The 27918-nt window shown below is 40.6% G+C and overlaps 1 protein-coding gene across 1 annotated transcript in view; it reads right to left on the bottom strand.

The window, feature by feature from the left end:
• Positions 1-5178: 5178 nt before the first annotated feature.
• PANX2 (pannexin 2) overlaps positions 5179-27918 on the bottom strand; it is a 26455-nt gene continuing 3715 nt past the window's right edge. Inside the window, exons 3-5 of the mRNA XM_010581318.1 lie at positions 21486-21553; positions 8907-10358; positions 5179-7021 (exon numbers count right to left, since the gene is read on the bottom strand). Coding sequence (XP_010579620.1) covers positions 6660-7021; positions 8907-10358; positions 21486-21553 — 1882 coding nt within the window. The 3' untranslated portion in view covers positions 5179-6659. The remainder of the gene's footprint in view (positions 7022-8906; positions 10359-21485; positions 21554-27918) is intronic.

Genomic DNA, 27918 nt, shown 5'->3' with positions numbered 1-27918 from the left:
CCCGTGGAAACAAGCCATGGTGTGCACCCACCCCTGAAGAACTGAAGACTCAGGACCAACAGGACGCCGCTGGATCCATGGTGGTGACTATCCTTGCAACTCTATCCCAACTGCTTGCTTGATTTCTGCCTTTTCTTCCATTCTACCCTATCGCTACTATTTTCTACTTTTGATAATAAAAGCTCTTTTGGGTATACGGCATTTGACCTCGTTTGTGTCTTAATCTCGCTCTTGGGATCACAATGAAACCTTCCCCAACATTGGATTGGGACACTCCACCATGTTTGTGGCCCTTCACTCAATGTCTTCTTCCCAGGTGTTACAATATTCTCTGCCACTGCCTTGGAGTCATTCTCATGATATTTAAAGCTTTTCCCAGAAGCTCCTTTGACTCTTCTGCCACTCTAGTTGTCCTGTGAAGCATCCCTTGGCTCTGCTGGGATACGTCGTTCCTCAGGCTCTCAGCTCTGTTGTTTTGGACTATTTCTTCCATATATCTAGTCTGAATCTACCCTTTTTCAGTTTAAAATCATTACCCCTTGTCCTATCACTACACTCCCTGTTAAAAAGTCTGTCTCCATCTTTCTTATAAGCCCCCTTTAAGTATCAAAAGGCGACAATAAGGTCTCCTCAGAGTCTTCTCCAGGCTATTCATTTCTTCTATACAGCTAGTCACTTCTCTACATTGTTTAGGCCTTTCCAATAACAGGATAAATCTGTCAACATGAAGTCCGCAGGACTGTACATAGAGGACAGATAGTACAGAGTTTTCTTAGCCCCCATTGCGGCACATCCTTTTTCCAAGTTTGTGTGGATGAGCACATCCATCACTTTGCAAAAGAAGTTCCTGAACTGCTCTCAGAAGCTCTTTCCCTCTGCAGCAAAATGCACCCATCTGTCTCTGCTGTGCGCCCCAGGGTCTGGGCACAGGCTTGTTATCCCAGAGCAGTTAACTGCGGTAAACTGCCATGGTTTTATTGACATAGTATAAAAGCAAATGCTTTTGCTCTAAAAGCAAAACCCACTATAATCTTTTAAGCATGTAATTTTTTTCTTTACAGGCAGGCATCTGCAGTGGAGGATATGGGGTGGTTTTCTGTTTCATTTCACGCAAGACACCAGATTTTGCTTGTGAATCATGCATTCCTCTTCCAGGGATTTATTGTATTCTGTGCACTCCCTGGATGTGTCTTTGGAAAGCTAGACTGGTGAATGCTATGAACCCTGAGATTATAAAGCAAAATTATTTCTAGTTAACCAAAAGAGTCAGGAAACTTCTTTGCTCTCAAGCCCAGCAGGAGGCCCAACAACTTCTTCTTTCAGCTTAAGCTGGCTCTGACTCCAGGCAAATGAATTCTGTGAACAAATAGCAAGTCAGTAAAGCATTAAGTCAGAAGCATCAATAACCACTGAGGACAACAGGATAGGCAGGCCAGCATTTCCTTGAATCCGACCGGCAGAGCCCTAAGATCCTCATTATTGGTGTGGCAGAGTCGTTCATAAATTTTTCTGTTTGTACAGTGTTGCAAAACAGCTAAGAAATGCTCTAAAACTGTTCAGAGAATAGCAAAAGCTGAAAATTTGTTGCTTGTAAATGATGTACACAGAATGTTTTCCCATTAGTTACAGTCTGTTTACAGATGGAGTGGAATATCCCTCATTAAAAGCCAGAAAATATTGGAAGGTGTCTGAATAATAATTGTCCTGTTTAAAACTCCCAGTGTGCTCTGTGGCTTGTATTCTAGCAGAACGATTTTAATGAGAAAATCCATTGTTTCTTTAAAGCAAAACATTCCTTGATCAATATTCCACAATGTTTCTGGCTGAATAAAAAAAGTGTTTTCTGCTAGGAGAAGAATTCAGAGAGCTTTCCTGCAGCACCCAAAACCATCCTCACTTGCTTACGCTGGCAGGTAGGGCAGTGCCCTACCTATGGCATGTTCTCAGCTTTAGATTAGATAGTTTAGACACAGCCTAAGTAGCTTTGGGACAAATTGTTTCACTTGCCTGTGCTTCAGTGTCTGCATCCGTAAGCTGGGGACAGCAATGATGAGCTCTTCTAGAGCTTCTTGAACTCTCTGACTGAAAGGTTAAAGCTGGGTTTTCACTATTCCTCTCATTCCATTCTATGACTGTGATGTAGAGGGAAGAATGTTCCCCTACGCAGCGCTAGGTCAAGTGTGTTTAAGGCTGTCTTCAGTTTTCAGTGAGTCAGTGGCTTTAGGAGCCTGGGCTCATGCTCTCAGACTCAGCTTTTCATTGGTGCTCCTTTTGATGCAAGCCTGAAAGGGCAGTGACAAGCTTTCTTAAAGCTAGATGGAATACCCTCAGTACGGCATCTCTCTCTTACAGAGAGAGCCTGTGAGCACTCTCCCTGATGTACTTTTAATTGGCAGATAACCTGGTGGCTGGTAACCAGGGACAAGCGACAGGAACTTCAAGTCTGCTTTGCTTGCCTCTGGGTCCAACGCTGGCTTTGGGAGCCAGCTCTGGAGATACAAAGGATATGCAAAATAGCTGTCAGCTATACTAACGGCATCCCCAGCGCAGAGATAAATTCTGTCCTGTGTTTTGGTGCCAAGGAGTCATAGGAAGCACCGGCAGAAAAGGGCTCCCAAGATCAGGGCCTGACTCACTGTCAATATCAAAACATAAACTACCCAGCACATCTGACTCTGCAGGGAACAGAGCATCCTCTCCAGCATGCCGAGCATCAGAAAATCCCAGCAGAGTCAGAAAGACGCACAATGTTGCTGGTTGGGCCTAATGCATGATAACGGGAAATGAAGAGAAAAGACATGACTAAGTATAGCTTATTTACAGAGCAAAGTAGAGAAGATGAACATTTCTATGCAACAGATACATATTTACATGCATATATAGAATTTGTAGGTATACAGTTGATATATATAAATCTGTGTGTGTGTATGTGTAAATGTTAGTAACATCAATACTAAAAAGCGTTACTGCACTAAAATATCCCAGCAGAAGCACTTCTCTAGCTGGCTGTGAGATAGAAATGGCTGATCTCCTGCTGGGTTTAGACAGCCTAAACATAGCTTCAAAAGATGCTTCTGAAACACTTGTCTCTCCTGTTTGGTTGTCAAACGTACTCTGAATAAGAGTACCCCCAAGAAAGGGGTTTCTGTGCTCTCAACATGCCGTCCTTTTCCCGGTGAAGTAAATGGGAAAGCAGCCTTGGAGAATGTGAGTCATCCGATCTGTCAAGCTGAAACCATTAGGCAGAGAAGGCAGATGGAGATGCTAATGAGATTCAGACTAAAGAGACATTTAAAAATGAGGCTGTCTCATCTTTCTCATCTTTGGTCATTCAGTTTAGTTAGGTAAGTTCCTCTGGGTGGGTAGGACACTACCATTTTCCTTTGAGTTCAGCAAGGCAGTGTTTGCTATGTGCCTGCATCAGTTATCTACCCCACATCAGGCAAGACTCACTTGCTCTCTGCTTGCTTGGTCGGCGAAATACTGTGTCTGGTCCACCATCCTGCCCTTAGCAAGTAGTTAGCGTGTTAACACTCAGGGCTGGGCGCCTGACATTCGCAGCCTCCGGCTTGTGAAAGAGGATAGTGCGATGCTCCTGGAACACAACAGGTGAAGATGAGTAAAGTGGGTGTTCCCTGAGTTTAGCTTGTCCCAGGGATGAGGAAAGCTATATGCTTTCCTTTCTTTCTTTAAGTTGGTCCAGTCAAGTCTGATATTGATTTCTACAAGGGCACCAACAGATCCTGAATCAATAGAAACCAGCAGTACCATGGCGAAAGTGTGCAGTGTTCCCACACAGGCTTGAGTCCTGCTCTTGAATGAATAGACGTGCACTTTAGCAGGCAACCCTTCTTGGGAAACACCACCCTCGTTAGATCAGTACGTATACCTGCCTGAGAACCCAGCCCTGCATTTCTGCATAATGAAAATCTCTCTAGTTATTGAATGTTGCTATTTTCAATGTACTACACAAAGTTTGGATCCTTAGTTTTCAGACATAGTCTGCTTTGCCTGACACTGGTATATATGTATATTGGTATATCACTTTAGCTACAGACCCGTACAGTTGACACATTGCTCAATGTGTGGTACCAAGTGGAGAGCCAACAGACAACCCCCAAAATTTCCCATGCATTTGTAACATTGTCAGCTGAGTTGCTGCAACCAGGAAGAAATTCACCATGCTGCCTTCTGGCAATTGGAAGTACAGTGGCATAAGGGAGTTACAACTCTTTAAATCAGGCCTCAGGGTCCTATTCTTTCACTCTGCTTTTATGAACAGGTTTCTGATTTTCTTAAGGTAATTTTCCACATTTTTCTAATTTTTTATCGGTGTTTAACAAGTACTCAACTATAATGGTTTAATTTGCCGGAAAAATTAATTCTAACTACAGTATTCATCTGAGTGAATAGGATGTAACGGGGCATTTGGCTCACCTCCAAAGTCTCTATGTGCCATTGCTTTCAGGTGACTTGAATGGATGGCACTTACCCATCAGGCCAGGCAGAGACCTTGCTTGCAGTCCCCGGGTGATGCTCCACTCCTAGGCCGCCTTACTGCAGAAAGCTTCCTCCTGTACCTGGGGTGGAATGAGGCCCTGGCTACGCAGGTGCAGATTTGTTATTTAAAAAGTCACACCAGTTCATCAGTCACGCAGGCAGTGATGCTGAACACCCCGCAGCTTGTGTTTGAGCGGGTTAGAAGAGGGGTGACCAACCCACGGCCCTGGAGCCACAGGCAGCATATAAACTGCTCGAATCCCTGCTCGTTCCACGGCTGCTTCACGCAGACAGCCCTGCTGCGGGCTGGGGGGGAACACTGACGTCCCCGGGGCTGGAAGGAGAGAAGCCAGCAGGAGTTGCTGCAGCCATCATCTCCCAGCTGCCCGGGACCGAGCTCCATGTCCCCCCTCAGCTCCATGCCGCTCCGTGCCGAGACCTCGGGGTGGTACAGCTGGGTCCTTCAGCTGCCCCCAGTGCCCCCTCCCCTGCTGTGCTATGTGTCCTGTGCCTTGCTGCCTTTTTGGTATTTGGCTGTTCAGGCCAAAAAGGCTGGGCATAACTGAAGTAAGGTAGGGGGGAATGGTGGCTTTACGTGTCCCGCCTACCGCTTGCGATAAAACCCCACTTGTACGTAACTAAGCTAGGAAGTAGTACACATTAAACTATTCAGAATAATAGGTATTTATTTTCAGTGCTATTTTCATTAAATATTGGTATAATATATCCATGTCTGAGGTAATAAATTAAAAATAAATTCAAGATTTCAGTCCCATATTTGTGCTGCATATTTTTTCTACCATTATACATAATTTTGAAGCAAACACACATAGTCCATAATTCTGAATGCAGCTAGGAATATTATTTTAACACAGTCACTTTTTGTTTCACTATAATTTTGCTGATAATGGTTATTGCATGATACACTTTTAATAGCTGTTTTAGTTATACTAGAGTTTTCTATTAAATCACACATACCGTAGTTATAGGAAGATGGGCATGAAGATGTGCTTTGAGCCCAGGAAGGCAAATATTGAATCAGAGTGATAGCACATACTGCAGGATTATTGTCTGCCTGCACTAGAGCCCAGATCCAGCAAAGCCATTTCAGTGTGTGCTTAGCTTTAGACACATGAGTCGTTTCAGTGCCATCCATGGCCTTAAGTGTTTGCTGAATTAAGGACTAGCCAAGTCTGCAGACCTAAAATCAGAGACTTCTTTAACTGTGTGTTATTTGAAAACAGTTTTGCTGGTTTCATATTCTGTAAGATATTTTGTAACAACCTTCATAAGATTTTTCGTATCAGTGAAGCACCCATGAAAGTTTCTAACCTGGTTCATAAATATACTATGAAAAAATAAGCAGCTACAATGACTCTCTTCTACACATTTTGTTAAAAGCAACACCTGGTTTGAAAAGTTATTAAAGTAATTTTTCCCATGGTAAAATATAGTTAAAAAAATAAACTCTTCATTTCATCATCTTCCATCAAACATATAAGCTTGTTAAAGGGCGGGGCATACCTCAGGTATTTTCATTTATAAATGCAAGAGATTGAGTGTATCAATCTTTTTGCACTTAAATGCTGGTGGTAGTGAGGCCCTTTCAGCTAAGTCTCCATCAAGCCCAACATTAGCGAGCTAAAGAAACAAACAAACAAAAATTTTGCTTGCATATAACTTTTTCATAATCCTGAATTGAAAAAAAATCCTCTCTGCTTAGAAAAGAACTCTTATTTAACTGCTGCCATTAAAAGAGTTTACCTCACCTCCATGTTGTTTTAACTTTAATCAGTGATTCCGAATGCAAAGGATTTAAACACTCACTAAAATTACTGTGGCATGCCATCAGACTCTTAATGTTCATAAATTGTGCTAATCCCTGTTTAAATCAGGAAACTATAGTTTCGAGCTAGAGCTAACGGTTGGCTGGGCGTTCGAGGTCTATTTCCACCACATTTTCTTTATTCTATTCTGCAAATGACTGACAGTGCTCATGATGTGATCCTGAAAACCGTTTGGCGTTATTACCAAAAGCTATAGTCTGTGTGAAAACTCCCCATGCTCATGCAGTGAATTGCCTCGTTGGGGGGACCGCGGCCCGCGCTGCCGTGGTCTTGGGCCTGGCCATGAGGGCACGGCTCTGCAGCCCGGGGTCTTCAGTACTCCACCGAGCTCACGATTGCCATGGGTTCATCGAACGTTGCCAACCTTATCTGCTTTGGGGTAGGGATGGAGAGAATTTCCCCGGTGTCAGTTGGTGAGTGAATACCATTGTCTACGATGTTTGAAACGTCCTCCTCGTGGTCCTCGTACAGTGTGTTGATGTGCAGCAAAGGGTGGGCTGGGTTGCAGTTCAGTGCGGGTGTTGGCTCTGGCTTGACTTGGTTCAAAGTCATGCTCGTTGCAGCAGCGGTTGTGGCTATATGGTTGTGGTTACATGTGACAAAAGCCCCAGCAGCAGGCACAGTTCTGCATGCCTCAGACGAGTATAGGATCTCTTTTGCAGGATGAGGGGTGTCTGAAAGAAAACAAACCAGCCAGTTAAAAGACAGGTAGTCTTTCACCCTTCCAGTCCATCAGGGAGGAGTGTCCTGAACCAATACAAGTCACTGGCAGTTTTGCCACTGATTTCAGTGGGAGCAGGACTGGACCCAAAAATGAATGTTCTTGGGACCCTCTGAGAAATCCAACAGGACTGTTTCGAAACAACAGGGTTGTAAGCTCGGGGAAATAGGACAAACAACAAATGGGTTTTGTAAATCTCGCTCTTTTTTATGCATGCTCATGCTTCCTTATGTGGATGGTATTTTCGTAAAATGAACAAAAAACAACAGAAAAGTATTTTTTATTCTCCTCTACAGTCTGGCAGGTGTTTTGTAAATGTTATGATTTAATGTTTTGACAAATGTTATGACTGTTGAAATCCACAGCATGGAATACAAAAGGCACTGATATTTTCCATGGGAAAAACTAGTGGTTACACATTGTAAGCCACTTGTCTTTAGAAAGAATTCAGCAATTTGACATTCACTGATGTCTCTTTCCACAAATCGTAAGTCTACCTTACCTGATGGACTGCAATGTAGGTCTAACTCAAAAGCAAAGCTGAAAGTTTTTAATGGGAATGGGGATTAACAGAGCCCCAAAACTACAGTAATTATTTTTTGCCCTTAAAATATTCAAGCACTAATTTAGATAAAGGTAATTGAGACCAGAAAACCCCAGTAGTTTTGAGGAGTTGAAATCAGAGCAGGTGACTGGATAAGGAATGCTGTAGAATAGCTCACATGCATATTGGGGAGTTGGAGGGCTCTAAGGAGCATAGGGATTTGGAAGTGACAGAAACTTTTATACCTCAAATCACTTCTTTGCTGGGCAGTGGGGTGACGGTAGCTGTCAGTCTGTCGAAGCCCAGAGGGAGGTCTTAGCTTGTAATGAGATGAGAGCCATTGCTTTAAGTACGTACAAATCTTTCTGTAACTTCAACTGCATACTGCTTCTTTCTTATATCAGTAGCTTACAAAAATAAACAAGAAGATATCTACCTGTCTATCAGTTTATCGACTGATCTATCACTTTTCTTAATGCTCACATGGCTTTCCTCATCACTCTAGCACCTAGTAATTATTGATATATTTGAAACACTCCTTTGAAGTAAGAAAGAGACAGGATTTCCAAGACACACACAGGAAACTGGGGCACAGAAAGAGCATCTCCTGTGAAGCCACATGGGAAGAGATGGCAGAATTCCTGAACCCCTGACCGGCACCCACACTTCAGACCATCCATCCTCTGGTCCGCATGAGACAAAGGATAATTTCAAACATCTCTTGTGTGAACAATATCAACGATCTAAGTTGTGATTTCCTGGGTGACAAACACATGTCAGCCCCTAAGAATTGGTAGTTAAAGAGATTTTTTTTTTTCTACAGGCAGCTTTAACTGCCATTAGCACAGTTTCTCACACAATCCTAAGTGGCTATCCCTGGTCAGAATACTGGTCATCTACCATGGCAGTTTCCATATGACTTGAAAATAACACAGGTTTGAAACGTGCTAGGTGCTGGTGGAGCAGGAAGGGTATCATGGAGGCCAAACTCTCCTCATTTCATTGGCAAGGCATGACCACATTTGTAACTGAATATATGCTTACATTTGAAAAATTACCTGCACCAACAGCCTGCAGGCTGTTTTGTACAGCTCCAGCTGTAATAATCCTTATCCTCCATATAGCTGTTAAAGAGAGAGAACCTCTGTTTCTGAGGCCTGCAAGCCCTAAGATTATTAGCTATCCCAAAATCTAGCAAGGTAGGTCAAACAGTTCAGATAAGCTTTAAGTTCCTGAAGATAGCTATGCAAATTATGGTCTCTGGAGGTGGTACGGGCATTATGGCATACTGTACCTTTGAGAGAGGAGGTAACGTGTACTACAACATTCTCTTCCTGGTTTAAAAATCCACCTTCTTGGCTTTTTGACGTAGGCATCGAGGGGATGGCTTGAATCTCTGGCTTGGGTTTTTTGCTACTAAGTATATACGGATGAACATCCAAGGAAAAGTGTCGTGTGTGTTTTTTTTCACTGCTTGTGCTTGGGATGGCGTTTGGCTCCGTTTTATGAGTGGACGATTGCTGTGAGGTTTTTGCAGCAGACTCTAACAAAGGAGCTATAAGGCTGTCTGTTGCTGTTTTTCTCCGCACAGGCTTCGGTTTTTCAGGTTTATGGTTTTCAACCTTCATAATGGCTAACTGTTCCTTGAATGGCTGAGGAAGGGGATTGGTAGTTGGGATCCATTTCATCTTCTTCCTTGGTCTCTTAATGATGAGCTGCTCATTAGCATCAATGTCTGCTGGATCAACGCTTGGGTCTATTGTTTGGATCCCTGAATCACGCATGGTTGGAGTGGCATCATGATTGGACTGGGCCAACGCTGCAAGCAGCTGGCGTACCACATTGTCATACATCAGATCGCTTTCATTTGTAATAAAATCCAGACGGTTCAATGATTTTATGTGGTCCCGATTTTCATTACAAAACATGGCCAAAATATTGATATCACAAAACTGGGACTTCTGCCACTGTTTCTTGGTCTTTATTCCAACTTTGTTCAGTTTATCAAATATGAAGTTAGACTTGCGAAATATGAAGAGGTGAATTAAGTTGATGAGGATTATCAAGTTCATGAAGCAGAGGAGAACGATATCTACACCAGCAATAATCCGCTGGAGCTGGACAGATGGCAGTTTACAGTTCACTCTGATGTGCAATTTGGAGCTGCTTGTTTTGTCTGGAGGCTCTCCTAGTGCACACGTAAATTCATTTTGCTTCTGTGTAGCATAGTAGGTGGACAAGTATGTAATTGGTATGATGCTTAAAAAGATGATGAACAAATGTCTTGCAAGATAAAGCTTAGCTAAAAAGTTACTTCGTCCTCTTCTTTCCAGGTATTTCTCAAACAAGTTCTGCTCAGGGCTTTTTTCCTTCTCTGCATTCTCAATGATTTCTCTCTTCTCTCTCTCGGTGATCCCCGGGCCTTTGGACTGAATCTGTTTCTCTATTTTGGGTGCCCGCCCTTCAGCTGCACGGTGGTAGCAGTTATCGATCTCCTGAAGCAAAAAATTAAGCTCTGAAGTCAGTCGGGTAGAGGCCAGAAATTCCCAGCCCAGAGCTGGAATGTACATTATCCCAGCAAAAGCCAGCAGTGCATAAGGTAGGAACTTATGCTCAAACAAGGAGGGCCAGTGGCTGGCATCAACTCCTGGCAAGGCATCTTTTAATTCTGTCCAACAATATCCTCTGGCATACAAGGCTTGATCGCGGGTGAAGTTGTGTGGTGTATAACAGTATATTGGCTCCTCTGTATAACAGAGAGAAAAGTCACTGCTGTGCATTTAACCTACAAAAGGAGCTCTGGAAAATAAACATTTCAAATTATAACAATTTTATTTTATTGTATCTTTACATGACCGTTAAGCCCTCCATGCCTATTAGACAGCTCAGCCTGCGCACATCTTCACAAGCCCTCAGGCAAAACTATTTACCTGGAAGTTTTAGAATGAACCTGAGCTGGAAAAGTCAGCAAGAAATACATGTTTTGGTTTAATTACCTCTCTGAGAACAATATCCTAAGCAACTGTGACCTAAACTCTGTAAAGCTGAAAGACCTGATATCCACTATACAGTAGCTGAGGATATGTGCAAATGCTGAAAGGCTCATTTAGGTGAAATTTAAGGTGCATCCCAGCTAAATATTCTTCTAAATAGAAAAAAGTTAGATGTAGTTGAAGGCAATATTTTTAATCCTTATTAATAAAGTCCACTCACTGGATATAGTAGAAAAAAATTAAAACTTAAAGACATACAAGCATTTAGTCCACTGTATCCCTCCCAGCTAACATTCTTGAATTAAAGTGTGACTGACCAGGACAGAATCTGGTGTGTTAACTGTATTTATCACCATGACAATTTAATTCTACATTTGAAACTGTAACATTGTTTTTTACACAATGTACAATCAAATGCTGGAACTCGCTGTCATATAGTATTATGGAAGAAACAAATACTGTGGATTAAGAAAGCAATCAGACAAAGTAATGGAAGAAAAAGTATAGCAAGGATTATTAAATACCCAGATAATGATGCAATTTTTCTCTCAGGACATGTTTAAGCCACAGGCTGCTGGAGGGTGGAAGGGTTTATCCAAAGAAGTATGCTTGTCTATTTTAACGCTCCTTCCTGAGCATTTGCTTTTTACCACCATCAGAGACAGGATGTTGGGCTAAAAGGACTTTTGTCTCGACCCAGTAGATAAGTTATGTTTTTATACAATTACATTTTTCTGGCAATATATGAAAGTAAGATAGAAAAACTTGTGAAAGCTAGAACAATATTAATTGCCCAAATAACACTGACCATTATCAAAACACCTTCTTCAAAGAGGAAGACCATATTTTCATGTTTTGGCAGGCAATACAAAGGGAATATATTTTACAGAGTTCTGGTATACCTTTAAAAAGCTTCCTAAAATGAGACCCATAAAAGAAGGCATGTTTGCTTGAATTGAGAATCGCTCAAGAACACCAAGCTCGCTCCAGTTCTGAACACAGTCTACAATTCAGATCAAGAACAGCTCACTGGAAGAGAGTGGTGGTACTGTTCTCTTAATAATACAAATCATGAAGAGAAATAATAAAATATTATGTCGTTTGAGAACAATAAATAAAATATTAAAAATTAATAGGCAGGCAAAAACCTCTAATCCTTTTGGCTTAACAGAGGACTCCTTACTTGACCAACTACTTCTCACATGTGAGCAAATCAAAAGCATTTACTAGTTCTTTAGTAAAATGTTGAGGTGTAAACCTCTTCTGTGACCTACAGAGATCTACATGCTGAGGACTGCACAAAAATTGTTGGTTTTTTTTTTTTTTTAAAAAAAGTGATTCAGTGAGGATTCTTTTCTAAAAATACAACCAATTTAAACAGAGTTGACAGAATAAATGATGTTACCCAAGATAGCATGTAAAGTGAGTAAGCCCTGCAAGTTCTTTAAAATCACTTTTGAATACTATTTTAAAATGATCTAACTTCAACCTCAGAGGAGAGCTTAAAGCAGTCTAATGTTACACAGCTTCCCATTTAGACTATTTTTGTGTATTTACAGCCATGTTTTACAAGAAAAATGCTCACTGACTCTTGGTTTCGGTAATTACATGCCCTCCCAACACCCCTGTGAAGGGATGCATACAAATAATTTCAACTTCTACTATCAAAGAGTTACTGTATGATTTCCCAGGAGGCAAAGTAGATTCCTATGTGAAAATGTTCCCATGGGAAAAAAAAAGGCAAAGAAGCGTGGTGCATTTCTCATAGGCAGAAATATTTTTAATTGGGTGTCCCTGAGCTCAGTAGAATCTGCCAATATGAAACCTAGTTTCCTGTGACATACATGGGTTCATTTCTCCTAGGTCTCAACACCACGAATACGTGGGAAGACAGCAACAAGTATTCATACAAATAATCTAGAAGGATTAGTTTTGGATTCATGTATCAGTTGTTACTACCAAATAAACTGTGAACAGTTCTCTTCACTGAGACCTGAAAGCTAAGGTGACTTCTGCCAAAATTGTATATATACGACAATCAAATATATATTTATTTTATAAATAAAAAAGGGAAACAAATCAAAATGTTGCAACATTTACATTTATGTTGAACGGATCACTTAGAGACTAATTCTGCACTTTCCATTGCCACTGCTTCAGTGAAAAAAGTCTGAAGAGCTTCACAACTCTGGTTTAGACTGAACAGCTTCATTAGAGGCTACTTCAAAAATGGAGCTGCCCAGCCCAGTAAAGAAAGCAAATGTCATTTTACAGGAATTTGTTTGCTTTTCCTCTGTTAAACACTTTTTTAGCTGCTCCCACTGCCTGGTAAGTTGTGAGAGATCTCTAATTTATTGGGATAGCTGAGCATGGTGTCCCATTCTTATTCAATGTTTTGTTATTTGTTGATGCTAGTCTAGTATTTTCTTTGCTTATTTGTTAAATTGACATGATTTTCATTACATGCCATGTAAATCCCAAGACCCTTCAGATGAAACCCAATCCTCAGTGAAGTCAGTGGGACTTCTGATAACTGATTGAAGTGGGGGCAGTGGAGTTACAACGCAATTTTATTCAAATGGCATTTTCTAATATGTTTGAGCCATACTCGCTGTCAGTGAATGCCACTAATTTTGGTAAAGTTATTCCACGGGGGAATTTAGCTTAACCTTCTCAGCATAGGACTTGACTCACAAAGCATATCATCAGGCTTAGGAAACTCATTCATCTAGAAAACGGTCCAGACAACAGAGAGGAGAGGAATACCCTTCCAGACAACGATTCGAAGCAGAAGACTAATTTAGCTGTTGCCTGGAGGAGCCTGTCTCTCTTCATTGACAAGAGGCTGCCAAGCAAGACTGCCACTAGGTTTGAGTTAGCTTTTGTGAATGTTACTTCTTAGGCGATGGCAGCTTCAACCTGGCATTTAACACCACGAAGGTGTTTGATTCCATCATGGTAGCGTATGGACCTGTTTCCTCTCCCCTGCAAACTGTGTCAATCGGGAATAAATGAGAAAGAAAAGTGCCATGTCAGTAACTAATCTTGTTTGTTATGAAAGGTGGCAGTAACATAGCTGGATCTCAACATGCAGATCTGATGAGGATAGGGGAGTAACAAGTTGTTCTCACACATATAGCTCACTCTAGCTGTGAGGACCCTACTTAATGCAGTTTCAAGAAGGCACAACAGATGTACTTTTTTATTTTACAGTGTTCTCCTGACAGGTAAGTAGCATTAAAAAAAAAAGCTGTAACAGTGTTAAAATCATAGCTCTGACATTGGATAATGCAATAGAAAAAAATGTATTTGCTTTTAACTTCATATTCATAAATATAGGAAGTGTCTACTGACATTCTTATTTAATTCTGAAAATCCCTGGCAGTTTAGGAAGTTTCTTTTTCATATAATCACTCCAGTCATCATGAAATGCAGCTTTTTCCCAAGACTTTGCAGTTTAATTGCATATGGCATAACTGTTTAATTATGTAGGAAAAGACAATAGAATAAGCTGCTGTAAAGAAATTTTTTTAAAAGGTTAGGGGACATTATTATGGCTGAGTGGATTGGTCATCTTCTCAATGTTGTCTAGGCTTAAGCCCATAAATATAATCTATCCCTCCACTCTCCTTGATAGCTACATTCTTGTGAGCCCAAGAGACAGAAATTCGTACCAAAAAACCAATGGAGAGCAAGGTCATCATCTCCAAAATAATCTTTTGCCAGTTGCAAACAATAATGAAAAGGTGGTTCAGGGTGGACATGTGTCTGTGATTTGCACATGTGTGCATCTGTAGCAAAGGCAAAAAAAAAAAAAAAAAGTAAGATAACTAAGCTGCCATTGCTATTGGTGGCTGGAATACTAAAATCAACTTTTCTGCATTAAATGTGATGGCTTACTGCAAGATTTTTAGTTCTGATGCTCAGAGTAAAATCTTAGTAAGTTCAAAGTCTGAAGGTCTGCCCTTAGGTTCACTGACACAAATACGTTAACTGCATGCCAGAATATGAAGTTCAACAGAGTTTCAGAAAACATCACTAGGAATACCTGAGAACAAGCCCTGTCTTCAGTAATACTTCCCTACAGTCACTGTAATTCCAGGAAATGTTTCTTTTGAATAATTTTTAAGAGACTAAGTAACCCTGTGCTAATGCTGTGCAGAAATAATTACTACATTGGAAAAAAAGTCCTTGATATTAATATATTATAAAGTAAATTATACTTTATCTTATACTGACTTGAGTATAAAGATGCATGCTAAGAAGCTTAGCTTCCCTTTTTTCAGTACTATTAGATGGTCACAGGAGCACTACATCAGAAGTTTTCAACAGTTGTACATAAATACATTGTATTCTGCCTACTATGCATGTAAATAGCTTCTAGAAGTCCACAAATCTATTCTCATGGATAAGGTATGAGAGACATCTCACTGAATTTTTTAGACATGCAAACAAGATGAAATAATCAACACAGAATTACTTAGTTGTGTAATATAATTGATTGTGTTATGCCACTAGAAAAATTAAAATCCCTTGGCAGCTAATTTTTTTCCCATGCTCCATCCTGTACCATCTCATCCCATCAGTTTAAGTACTACTTAAATGGAGAAAAATGACTTGCAGGAAGTACTGTGGCATGCTTTAGGGGAATGAAAGAGAGCACATGGTTGTGAAAAGATAGCCAGGGTAGGGAGAGGGATGAAGGAAGGGGCTGTGCTCAAAAAACTCTTCAGAAAGAATCCAAACAGAGAGTATGGAAAGAAGGAGTGAAGGCAAAGTGTGGAAGCTAGGAGCTGCTGAGTCTGCTGCCTGTTAGTAAAGGCTCTGAGAAATGCTTGTGGGATTCCTGCAGGCACAGGCTCCCACTCCTACTGTTCCCAATCCAAGGTCAGCCACATCCTTTCAGTGGTTCCCAATCTCCATATACTTTAGTATATATTCAACTGCCCTCTTCAAGAGGCCCTGAATGAAACGCTGTTTGTCAGGCTGCAAGTGCTAGGCATGAAAATATGTTAGATAAATAAATCTCCTGCTTAATTTCGACCAGGAGATACAATACTGTAAGTTCTGAAATTCCTCAAGCAAGGGGCTGGGGTGTTGAAGTTTAGGATTGGAACCCCTGTGAAACTTCCCACTGCAAAAATGCATCTCAGATCTGGAAATGGAGTTACCAATGGAAAAATCCAGTAACTGCTGTTCTAGACCATTCCCTGAAGTTATACCCTAATGCAGAATCATGGAAATGCTGGAAGGAACCTCAGAAGTTACCTAGTCCCACATCCTCTCAAAGCAGGGCAAAGACTGAGTTCAGACCAGCTTGATTAGGGCTTTGTCAGTCTGAAAACCTCCAAAGATGGGCACCACACAAGCTGCCTGTGCAACCTGCTCCAATGCTTGATTGTCCTCAAGGTGAATTTTTTTTTTCTTCACATCATGTCCAGCAAGAATGGCTGATTCATGCAGGAGTAATTTTTTTACTTTTGAGAAAGGGCCATTTCCAAAAATGAATGCAATGGCCAGTCACACTAAGAACATATTAGGTAAAATATGGCTAGAAGGCTATCATTGAAATACAAGTGGCTAGAGCTTGGGCCTCAGTATTGCATCTCAATCGAATGATGAGGTATCAACAGCATAGTTCACCAAGGAGGCTCTGTGTGTGTGCATTTGCCTATGTATAAAAAAACCCCCAACCTTGCAAAAAAAAGTGAGCTGGAGTATGGTACATAGAAACAACACTGTAGGGGGGTCAATTTCAAGCTTTTAAAATACTATTATGAGCAAAAGTTATTTAAATAAATATGGACAACACATTTACAATGCTTTTGGTAGACATTAATAAGTAAGAAAGGAAAACATTAGTAATAAACAGTATATGCCCCTATATAAAAAGGCAAATGACTTTTCACACCTGTTGTATTCCCAGTGAAATAAAGTATATTCACCCAAAGCAAAATATAAACCATAATAATAAATTGTGTACATCTCCTGTGACCTTCAGCTTTTAGAATTTATTCTGGAAAAAGAAATCACACCTCATTAATCTTCCAGCTGAATTGCATGATTTCAGCATTCTAGTGCAGTAATTCAGTAATGTAGAAGGAATAGCACAATTTTCTAACAGCAGACAGAAAAAAAGATAAAAAAGGAACCCAGTTTTCAGAAAACATAAAAAACTGAAAAAAGATGAAAATTCTTGTGCTTGCTGCACCAAGACAAAGGTAAGTATGCCTCTTGTGCAAAAAATTCTTTGAGGATCTAGAAGTAAACATTCACCCTGACCACCATGGCCCTACATTGGCTATAGGCCCCAGAAGAGGTGCTTAGCTGCTGCCAAACAGGCTGGATCTCCCAGCTCCTGGACAAGTGCCTAAACTCTCATGCTGAAGACCCGAGTTAAGTATCAGGTAAGTATATTGATAAGTGTACTTACTGAGTTAAATATACTACAGACTCACCCTGGGCCTAGTGCTTCCTAGCAATTGGCTTTCTGCCCTCTTGAAGAGGGCTGCTAGATCATCCTCATGCTGGTGCCCAACCTGCCTATAAAGAAAAGCTGGCATTCCAGTCAAGTTCTCTGAAGAACTCCTTGTACGGTCCTCTCTGCTTGACTCCAAGGAGAAATTCAGCATTTAGGTAGAATCTCTGAATCTCCCTGCCCATCAGATGCCAGAACACAAGTTTCTAACAGCCAAGATAAATGAGAAACTCCCTGAATTCAGCAATAAATGCCAGTATTTGACAAGGGTAGCCCTTATCATACTGCTCTCCTTACATTGTGTCACATACGTGTAAACAATCAGACATACGTGCCTCATTCATCTTGGGTACTAAAAGGACTGCACAAGAAAGCAGGTAGCAAACTGTTTATTTTGAGAAACAGAAATAATTTATTTAGTAGTTTTTGGCAATTTTTAAACGGAAAAGAAGAAATGTCCTGGATCCTCTTCTTTCTGGAAAAAAAGAACAAAAAACATTCATGTTACTGAGGTTGAAAAGGTAGTCTAAGGAAGTATAACATTATCTAAACAGTATACAGGTTTTCCATCTCAGTCACGCAGTCCACAAGGAGTATGTAACTCTCTACTTTGAATATGATTTTAACAAATGCTGGATAATACCCAAATCAATTCACAGCCAAAGGAAAAACTCCCTTAATTTAACTGGTTTATTTAAACTACTTTATTTAAAGGGTATTTAAAGGTTAGAAATTAGTACAGCATGAGGATGGATTCCTGAAATTACTTTTGTGTATCAACTGTAGTCATACAGTCCTATTTAACTCACCAAGTTTACTCATATGAATAAGAAAAGAAAACATTCATCAAACTAAGCCTTAACTTAGCAAGCTAATTATTAAGAATTATTACTTTTATTAAAACAAAAAGACAATACCTTTACCTTTCTTAGGGAATATTCTTTCCAAATCTGAATATAGGTTCCATGCCCATGAAGTCTTCCTAAGGTACAAATTTCTCCATGATCAACAAGGTAAGGTATAGCCTTTTTTGCCCACTCTCTGAAACCACTTGTCCTGTTTAAGAAAAAAATCTTGAAAAGAAAGTCCCTAAAGAAATGAGACAGGAAACCACTGCTGCTAGTAAGTTTTACTGGCCTATACTCTACAAGGATTAGTTGTGATGGGTGAGGTGTAAATAAGCAGTTTGAAAGACTGATAGGTAATGGGTTACCCACAGGGGTAACTGCAATGTAAGGGCAGCAGCAGGTGTTCCCATATTTACAATTTGGATCTTTTTTCCTTGGACGACTGCTGCTTGAAGTGCATATATTTTGGATCTGCAGAATCAATAAATTAGTAATGCACTTTCCTAGTGTATATATAAATTTACAGAACTGAATTCCCTGTATGTAATGAACATTGGTCTTCTAAAATTAGCTGGTATGCTGAAGTTCACTTACCAGCAATGTGAGGCTTAAAGACTTGTAACGCCTGCCCAGGTTATTCAGGAGAGAAAGATACCTACTCCTACTTTGTTGGTATGTTTAAGTCTGTTAGATAAGGTTATTCCAGAAATGGCAACTGTTATGCAGAAGGTGCAGAAGCACCTAAATGAAATCCCTTAAGCTGCTTCTATAGAGGAATATTTCTTCAGTAATGAGCTAACATCTATCATGTGATGGCCATGCAGTATGATGGTAACATCACTGGAAAGAGAGCATATTTATAGTAACTGTACTGTTGAACATCACTAGGAGCATTTCTTCCTGTGCTCAAGAGAGCTCTGTGAGAACACAGAAAACACCTGGAAGGAAATTATAATGCTTGTATTTGTACATAGAGGTGTGTTTCTGTATTACAATGTTGCTTTGTATTATGTTAAGATTTGAGGGAAGGTTAGATCTGAATTTAAAAGAATGTATTCATCAAAATACAATTAATGAAATTCAGCCATGCAGACAGTCATACAAAAGAGATCTGAATAATATTTACTTCTAAATTTAGCACTTACATGAGGAGGTACGTGGAATTTTGGTGAGGTACAGATCTTCTGCATAGGAGAAGTAATGTGCGAAAATAAATGTTTTAATGTTTTCCAAAGGAAAAAAAAAACCAGTTTGGGGCAATTCAAAAATTACCCTCTTGAGATGGAACCCCAAAGCAACTACACAAGCACCCAGACACTATGATAATATGGACTAGAGTAATACCTAAAGTAAACTGCAAGAACATGTAAATGCCAAAGTGAAATGAATTATGAAAATCCAGTGAAACTGATGATACATAAACAAGGTGGCTTCTTATGTCAAGCGCAAAATACAAACACAGGAAGCAACAGGAAACAGCAGGTTTGTTCTATTGCATTATTGTTATTTAATGGCTAGAAATGAAAAAGATGGCTTGTATTAAGTACCTCTTGGCATAAACACAGCACCTGGAAAACTTCATATTGAAAAAGAAGAAAAATGCCAATAGTTAGCTCATTAGGTAATAATCTTATTTTAATAACATAGTACTTAGGAGGCAGACATGGCTGGTCTATTGCTTTTTGGAAAACTGGTTCCTCCATGTGTAGAGAAATTGGGTTTTGTAAAGTATCAGAACTGTTTTGATCTATCACAACAGAGCCAGGAGAATCAGCCCCCCAAGGCTCCCAGGGGGCTCTGACAGTTCCAGTGTGGAGGTCTCCTGCCCTCCTGAACAGATCATGGATCCCACAGAAGATAAGGTACCTCAACCTCAAAATGCTGAAATAATTACTTCAGCATACAACTAAAATGCTCCAGAAATAGCCACTGAGCTCTAAGCTGCAAAAAACACACCACGCATCTCAGCACCTGGCTCCATCACTGCTCTGTCTCTGCAAGACAAGACATGGTGCCAGTAAAGAAAAGTACGAATCCCCAAACCTTGCTATCATAATGAACTGCTGTCTTTTCCACTTCAAATGCAAGAGTATAATACATGCCTGGGACAAAATCCCTGATGATGTAAATATCTGCACTGATTTCAGTGTTTTTCTTAGAATAAATCCTGTATTGTGAAACAAAGGGAACCTCTACAAGAATCATGCCAGTCTACTGCAAAATTATTCGGCTTTTGTAATTAAACGTGTATACCTACTGAAGGAGCCCATTGCAGTAATTTTTAATACTGACAGAACCCAAGGAACTCAGTGATGATGCAGATTCTTCCTGAAGAGTTTTACAGCTCTAAGAAACAATACAAGCTGAGATTTCTTCTAGATCATGGTTGTATAATTTCCATCTAGTTTAGGGAGAATAAAAGCCTCAAATACTTCAGGGTAGCTTTGAAAAACAGTCTTGACCTTACTCTTCCTTATTCACAAGGTTTCCTCTTGACAAAGGTGAATGAATTAAGTAGTTCTTAAGCAAAAATATTTTTTACCATCTGTTCAAATTGTTGAAGGTCTCTGAAAGCATGTAGTAAGCTAAATCTCATGCACATTTTGGACCTCTTCACATACATGACACTTGAGAAGATGAAGGGCTTAGTAGTGCAAACAAGGTCATTAAAGTCCATATGAAAACAAGATGATGTATATGTGTCAATGAAGTTTGAGAAATGGAATTCATGAGAGAAAAATACCTGTAGCCACTAGGAACTGCAGTGGAATGATTACACATGTGAGACTCATGCATTTGCTCAAGAATACCTTTCTATTAACAGTTAGCTGTGTAACTGCAAATCTTTAAATGATCAAAACTCATGGAGAGCCAGCTCACATATCTTATTCACACCTCATGTTTGTGTGTGTGTGAACTGCCCTTACCCTTTGGGAAAAATTCCATCAGCAGTGCAAACAGCCAGCAGTTGAACTGCAGCCAGCCTGTGGTTGCTTGTATGATTTCAGTTCTTTTTAAAAATACATGATTAGAAAGCACTTAAACCCAAGTGGTACTGAGACACTCCTTAAATTCTCTTTTCACTGCTAAGACCACTTCAGAACCAATTTCTGCACTGGTGTCATCAGGTACATAAAACAATCTGGCCCTACACTCTTAGCACTAACAATAATCACTTGGATAAACGTCATCTTCACTTTCTTACTATATGTGGCTTTAAGTTCAGTTAAAGAGAAAAAATAGAAAATAAGATCAAAAGCCATCTATCAGATAAGTCACCTAAGAAAGCGTATATAAATATCCTGCTCACAGCTTGAAACAGAAACACAAATAAGAAAAGTTGACCAGAAATACAAAATAAAACTCCATCTCATAATACAGAAATCCTCAACATATACTATTTCAAACATACTGTAGGGTGAAATGCATAAAAAGACATTGAACTCACTCATATACTGTATTACACAGTGAAGTAAGCATTGCTTATGCAAATGATTACAAATCAGGAAATAAAACATAAAAACTTGAACTGACCCTTCAGTCATTTAACTTACTGTCTCCTTCCATTACTTCCTCATGAGAATTTTCTAGCAGAAGGGTGGCAGAGGGCTGAGCTATGTAACTGCTAAGAGACATAGAAATACAGTATTTATGAGCAACTTTTTGGTATTTTGTAGTCACTGTTTTATAAACCTAGCAATAAAATCAATGCCAAAGCCTGGCTTTTGACTAAAGTATAAAAATCCAACTGGATGACTGTTTTGCTTTGATTTAATAAAGTATTGGTATTTAACAACTTCTGAGGGAAAAGCAAACATGACTGCAATATGGAAAGAATAACTCACTGTGAATAGAAAGCACGAGGCACTATACAAGAGGGATGTGACTTAGCAATCCCTGTAAGTGACCACATCAGTCCTACAGCTTTTGAAAGTTTGGAAACCAAAATATTTCAGTACTGTGAAGATAACACATAACAGAAATAGCAACGTATTCTCCTTTGGGGCCCACCACTCTCTGGTCCCTTAAACACAGAACCTCCCACAGACATTACTGATAGCGTTGCTTCTGAACACAGCACAACACTGAACTGGAATATTTAAACCATTTGCTTACTAAAAACATTAAACAATACAAACAAAGTTGGACATCACGAAAGCCAAGTATCTCTTCATCTACTGGATTGTAGCACAGTGTCTTGCAAGTTCAGCAAATGCCATGAGACGCTTCGCCACAAAAGGCTGCCACTCGCTGCTGGTAGCATCGTTGCTGGTCACAGGGGACAGAATACAGCACTTGCTGACCCAGCAGCATCCTACCTGTGGCTGTGGTTTGTGTGTAATAGTTCCATGGTAAAAACCAGGATAGTAGAGGAAAGGATGAAAAACACATGGAACATCAAACAGACCCACTTCAAACTGGTAATGAATGTTGCAGTCTAATAATCCTCATTCTGTGCATTTTAGAAAGGAAGTGAAAGTGTATTAAAGGACTAACCACTTTTTATCTAGATCCATACTTCTCCAGACTGACCATGCCTTGACAGGAGATACTGAAACATCATAACTAAAAACAATTGCTGAACACCAACACGGACTATAGCTGGACTAGAGCTACCTATCTCGGAGCCTTACCTACTAGCATTTAATTAAAGTTTGGTGTTTTACCATTTTTTTTCACTAAATATTAGCCTAAGGGTAGTCTGCTTCATCAAGGAAACACTTTAAATACTTTATTTAAAAATAACTAAATAGATAACTAACTAACTAAATAAAAAGAACCCCAAAACCTTTATTGTGGGAAAGAAAACAATCTAGCAGGCTCCAACACAGCTAAAATGGAAGGACACAAGTGACAACCTATACTTACAGGCTTACAATTTGCTTCTCCACCAGCCAGTACCTGGTATTGTCACCTATTCCTGCACTGGGACAGTGCAGTACTACCAAATCTGAACTCTCCATTCATATTGGTTGTATTTTACTTCTAGTTTGCACAAGAATAACTAACTGTTCAAGCTGCTAGCGAATGAAAAGTCAGGCTTCTGGATCTTCAGGTATGAGAAAACAAACTTCTAACGAGTCAGATACAAGCATGGACCTTTGCAAAGCACTGCATATACATTTGCATGAGTGCTGCAGCAGATGCCTAAGGATATATAGGGTGTGATAGGGGTCATGTCACTGTTCTGATAGGAATTCAAACACACTGGTATCCATGTTTAAATAAAAAATTTAACTTCTAACTTTAAAGCGGTAATTTCCAAACAAAAACAGAGCAAACTGAAGTAAGTTCCCTTGGGACTACCAACTGTGTGCACTGTTATTCTCAACAAGGACTTTACTACAGGAGAGGTTTCCTTTAGCCTATGCTGCCTTCTGTAGGCACCTTCACCAGGGCTGAGAGCCCCGTGACTCCAGAAAACCAATTATACTTAAATACAGATCCATCCACTGGGTCAGAGAAACATGCCTCCAAAACTTTCCTTATTAGCCTCAATGTCAATGTACACTGGCCCCTAAATACAGGATGTCCTGGTTTTATATGAAATCTGTCTATTGGTGAGTTTTAGAAAGGGAAACAATATTCATTCTTCTCTTGTGGGTGCTCATGTGGGCTTTCTTTGTGTGGGGTAGCTAACTATTGCTCCTAAATGACTTTATGATGATCTCATGCCCAGTATAAATACGGGACATGGATTTATTTTAATTAACTTTCTAGAGGCATCCTTTCTGGAATCACACTGGTTTGCTTGAAAAACATTAAAGGAGAATTGGGTGACTCACAAATTAATAATGTAGGAGGTTAGCTGAGTGACTTTCTTTTCTCTTACAAACAAAGTTTAGGAAGTGCAAAAAAAGGCTGTATGCATTTCTTTGCGGAGGGGCCAATGCAAGAATCGTATCTTACTTCAGCCATCAGAGTGAAGTCCTGTTGCCATTGAAATCAACAGTCAAACTCTTACTGACTCCTTTGCAGTTTGAATTTTAATTCTCAGGAGCACATCCTAGTGATGTGTATGCCCTACACCTTCCCTCTGCAGAGAGCTCAATTTCACCCAAAATGCACTGCCATCTCATAGTGAAGTTTGGAAAAAAAATTTTATCTCCCAATAAATTTTGGTTATGTTACAGATTCATTTATAGGGCAAAAGTGAACCAAGGATGGTTTTTTTTTCTTTTTTTTTTCCACATTGAGTCAGGCTGGAAGGATACTGTAAGCATCCTGGTCTGCGTAACAAGCAGCGTGACCAGCAGGTCGAGGGAGGTGATTCTGCCCCTCTGCTCTGCTCTGGGGAGACCCCACCTGCAGTACGGCATTCAGCTCTGGGGTCCCCAACATAAGAAGGACTGTTGGAGCTAGTCCAGAGGAGGGCCACAAAAAGGATGAGAGGGCTGGAGCATCTCCCCTATGAGGACAGGCTGAGAGAGTTGGGGTTGTTCAGCCTGGAGAAGAGAAGGCTCCAGGGAGACCTTACAGCAGCCTTCCAGTACTTAAAGGGGGCCTACAGGAAAGATGGGGAGGGACGCTTTAACCAAGAGTGTAGTGATAGGATGAGGGGTAGTAGTTTTAAACTGAAAGAGGGTAGATTTAGATTAAGTATTAGGAAGAAGTTCTTTACTGTGAGGGTGGTGAGACACTGGAACAGGTTGCCCAGAGAAGCTGTGGATGCCCCATCCCTGCAAGTGTCCAAGGCCAGGTTGGATGAAGCTTTGAGCAACCTGGTCTAGTGGAAGGTGTCCCTGCCCATGGCAGGGGGGCTGGAACTAGATGATCTTTAAGGTCCCTTCCAACCCAAACCATTCTATGATTCTATGGTGCACGTAATAGAAGAAAAGCGCAATACCTAATTTAAAGCCTTTTGTAACATATTAAGTTCAGCTTTATTTTTTCAGATTTATTCAGAAAATCAGCATAGTATCCGCTAAACAACCAGCTCTTGCCTTTTATGCTACTAAAACAGAAATTTGTAATTTAATTTCTCCAAAGTGATGTAAAGATCAGAACACTCCAATACGAGGACAAACAAATCACTTACGTGGATAGCAAATGCATTAACCTAAACAACGACTTTGCCCGTGGCACTAAAACAACATAATTAACTAAATAACTTTATCTTCACCCACAGGCAAACTACAGCGTACAATATATTATACTACAGACGTAATGATTTTTAAGGTTGCTAATTATCATCTTTTAAATAAACAACACACTCATTCTTTGTCCTGTGTTGTGGGGCTGAACTCTGCTTTCATACATGCTCCACTGCAGCCTCTGACCCCAGAAGGCTTAGCACGGACGCCCAGCCCTCCTGGGACAGGGTGCCTTCTGCACACCCCCAGGGCAGGACGCCCACGCCGCTCGGCCAAACAGCTCTCACTACACTTGCACTGGACTGTACAGTTGCTCTTGACTACGCTTTAAGCTACGCTTGATCCCACACACGCAAACTCAAAGGTAGATCAGAGAAGTACATAGGCTTTTATCTCTTCTATGCACTAACCATGGAGGCTCTTCCAAACCAGAGCAAAAAGTTTTGCGAGAAACCACTGCTTTTTGATCACTACACTTTTAAGTCTCAAGTGCACACACCACTGTTTCAAGAGCTTTACCAACACTGATTAAATAAGATGGGATAGACCCCGGAAAAGGGGGTTGTTGTCAGTTTAGTGGCATGATGATAGCTTTCCATGGCTTGCACTGGATATCATAAACGGGAGTAGGAATAATGGTAAGTGTCAGTTTTTATTTCCTATTCTGAAGAAATAACTGATGCACACAAGGGCTCAAAAGCAAAGTTTGGGAACGTATTTTGATATTCACAGCCAAAGGGGCAGCAGGAACCTTACTCAACTTTGTCAGCAAAGTTTGCGCTTTTCTTACCTAATATTTAAATTGCACACAGGGAGCAGTATCCAAAGCAAGCAAACAAAGATAGATTTTTGAAAGATCAATGGCAGTGCATGGGTGAAACATAACACAAACTGCAGAATCAGGAATAGGTATGTATCCAGCTGGACTATTGTTATTACCACCCTCAGTGTCTCCGGACAAGCCTGACTTAGTAAAGAAGTCAGTTTTGTAACAGAGTAACACCTGATTCAGGTGACTTTAAAATGAGTTTTGCTCTTGAACTCTGTGGAAGCAGAACTGAATCCACTAATCCTGAGCTCTTCAACTCCACTCCAAACAGGAATCTATTTAGTTTCATCAGACCCTTACAGTGTTTGTATTACATTCCCTTGTATCCTTAATTTTTTCCTTTTTCTCATATTATTTTTCTAACTGCAGACCATCTGAACAAACACATGACACCATATGACAGAAGAGGGTTGTCCCACATTTTTCCAAAGATGTAAGGGTGTTTTCTGTGTTGTCTTGGAAGCTTTGCCCTGGCAGGACACAGTAGGTTACTGCCCTATAGCTTACTGGGTCAAATGAGCATACACGGTTTGTAAGTAGACACAAATGATACTGCTTTTGATGCTTCTGAAAACCAAATTTGGAACACAACCATCAGCCTGGAGAATAGTCTTCCACAGCATAAAATAAACTCAAATGCAGAAATTCAGTAGACCCCCTCTCTTCCACATACTTGTGTGGACCACAGTTTAGACTTGCAGAAGGACGTCCACTGTATTAATTTGAGTCTCTTAGACTTGAGGCTTCCTCCGCAATCTGCAGTCTCAGAGGATTTGTTCACACAGAACAAGTTACTGCTGTCTGCACAAGCAGTGAGTCATCAAAGGACTTCTGCTGGAAAACTTGAACAATGTAGAGGAACACACATGAAGGGGCACGACCTTTCCTGCCCCCAAGGTTATCTTTAGGCATGCTGAGGTTCAAACCCGTACATCTCAAACAGTATGAAGGCACATACGTAGGTATGCAGTCTCGTGAGCTTCTGCAGGATTGCCTTTTTACTAGTTCACTTCTCTACAAACCAGATAGAGGAAGGGATCCCCAAGCTTTTGCATTCTACAGAGGATCACCAAAGGTGACCTTGAATCCTGCCTTTCAGTTGCTATGAAGAGACAGTTTTCAGATGTTTAGCAAGCTCAGCATGCCCTGAAAATACGGTCTCTTTGAGATGCTTCTAGATGACCATCCAAAAAATGAGGCTCTTATCACTAACTGGCTGCAGATCTTGAGCTATATAACTATGTTTAAAAACTGAGGTAGACTGAAAAAGTTTTAACTATAATTAAGAAAAATCTCAAGACTCCATTTGCAAGTGGCTATTCTTCTAGGTAATTTAACTTTATCTCATAATGAAAATGAGTATTAAGGATACGTAAGTGTTGGAAGTCAATCCCAAGGCAGCCTGTAAAGCAAGATCCTGATGCTGGTATGTTTAGACTGATTGAATACAGCCAATTGCCACTAACCTCACAACCTACGGACTGCCAGGTCAGTCCTGTATATTAAAGCGCTAATAATTTCACATGGAGCTTCAGGGAACCTTAAAAGCAGTCACGCACTGGCAGCTACAGTCATCAGGCCTATATTTCAGAAAGTAAAACCATGTTTACATATCTGCTAATGGCCTAAAAGGCGTCATAACAGTTTACTGGGTCAGTAATTTTCAAGGTTCATCAAAACCTGACGTTCCTAGACTGGAAAGACTGTGCACTGGCGGTGACGGGCAATCAAACCAGGCTTTTTAAACTGTTACCGGCTGTATGCAAGATGTAGGCCCTCAACAGAAACAGACGTCAGTGACTTCCGCTGTCACGATATGGCAAAGCAGAGCGCGCATGTGTCTCCATATGTCGTATCAGTCTCCACGAAAGCATCTGCCTCTCCCTAGCAGGCCAGTTAAACGCTCACGTTGTCGATGCCTGAGCTGACGTCAGGAAAAATGCTCGAAGTCAGCCAGGGTCCAGCTCAGGACCTGTCCAGCATCCACCTCGAGGAGGATAAAACCGCACCCCGCGTCTCCCGCACTAGCCCTCAGCCGCTGCAGGGCAGCGGACACCTCCCCGC

The sequence above is a fragment of the Haliaeetus leucocephalus genome, unplaced genomic scaffold (genome assembly GCF_000737465.1).
Source record: "Haliaeetus leucocephalus isolate CR32 unplaced genomic scaffold, Haliaeetus_leucocephalus-4.0 Scaffold763, whole genome shotgun sequence".
Lineage (NCBI taxonomy): Eukaryota > Metazoa > Chordata > Aves > Accipitriformes > Accipitridae > Haliaeetus > Haliaeetus leucocephalus.
This window is presented reverse-complemented; position numbering and strand designations above follow the sequence as displayed.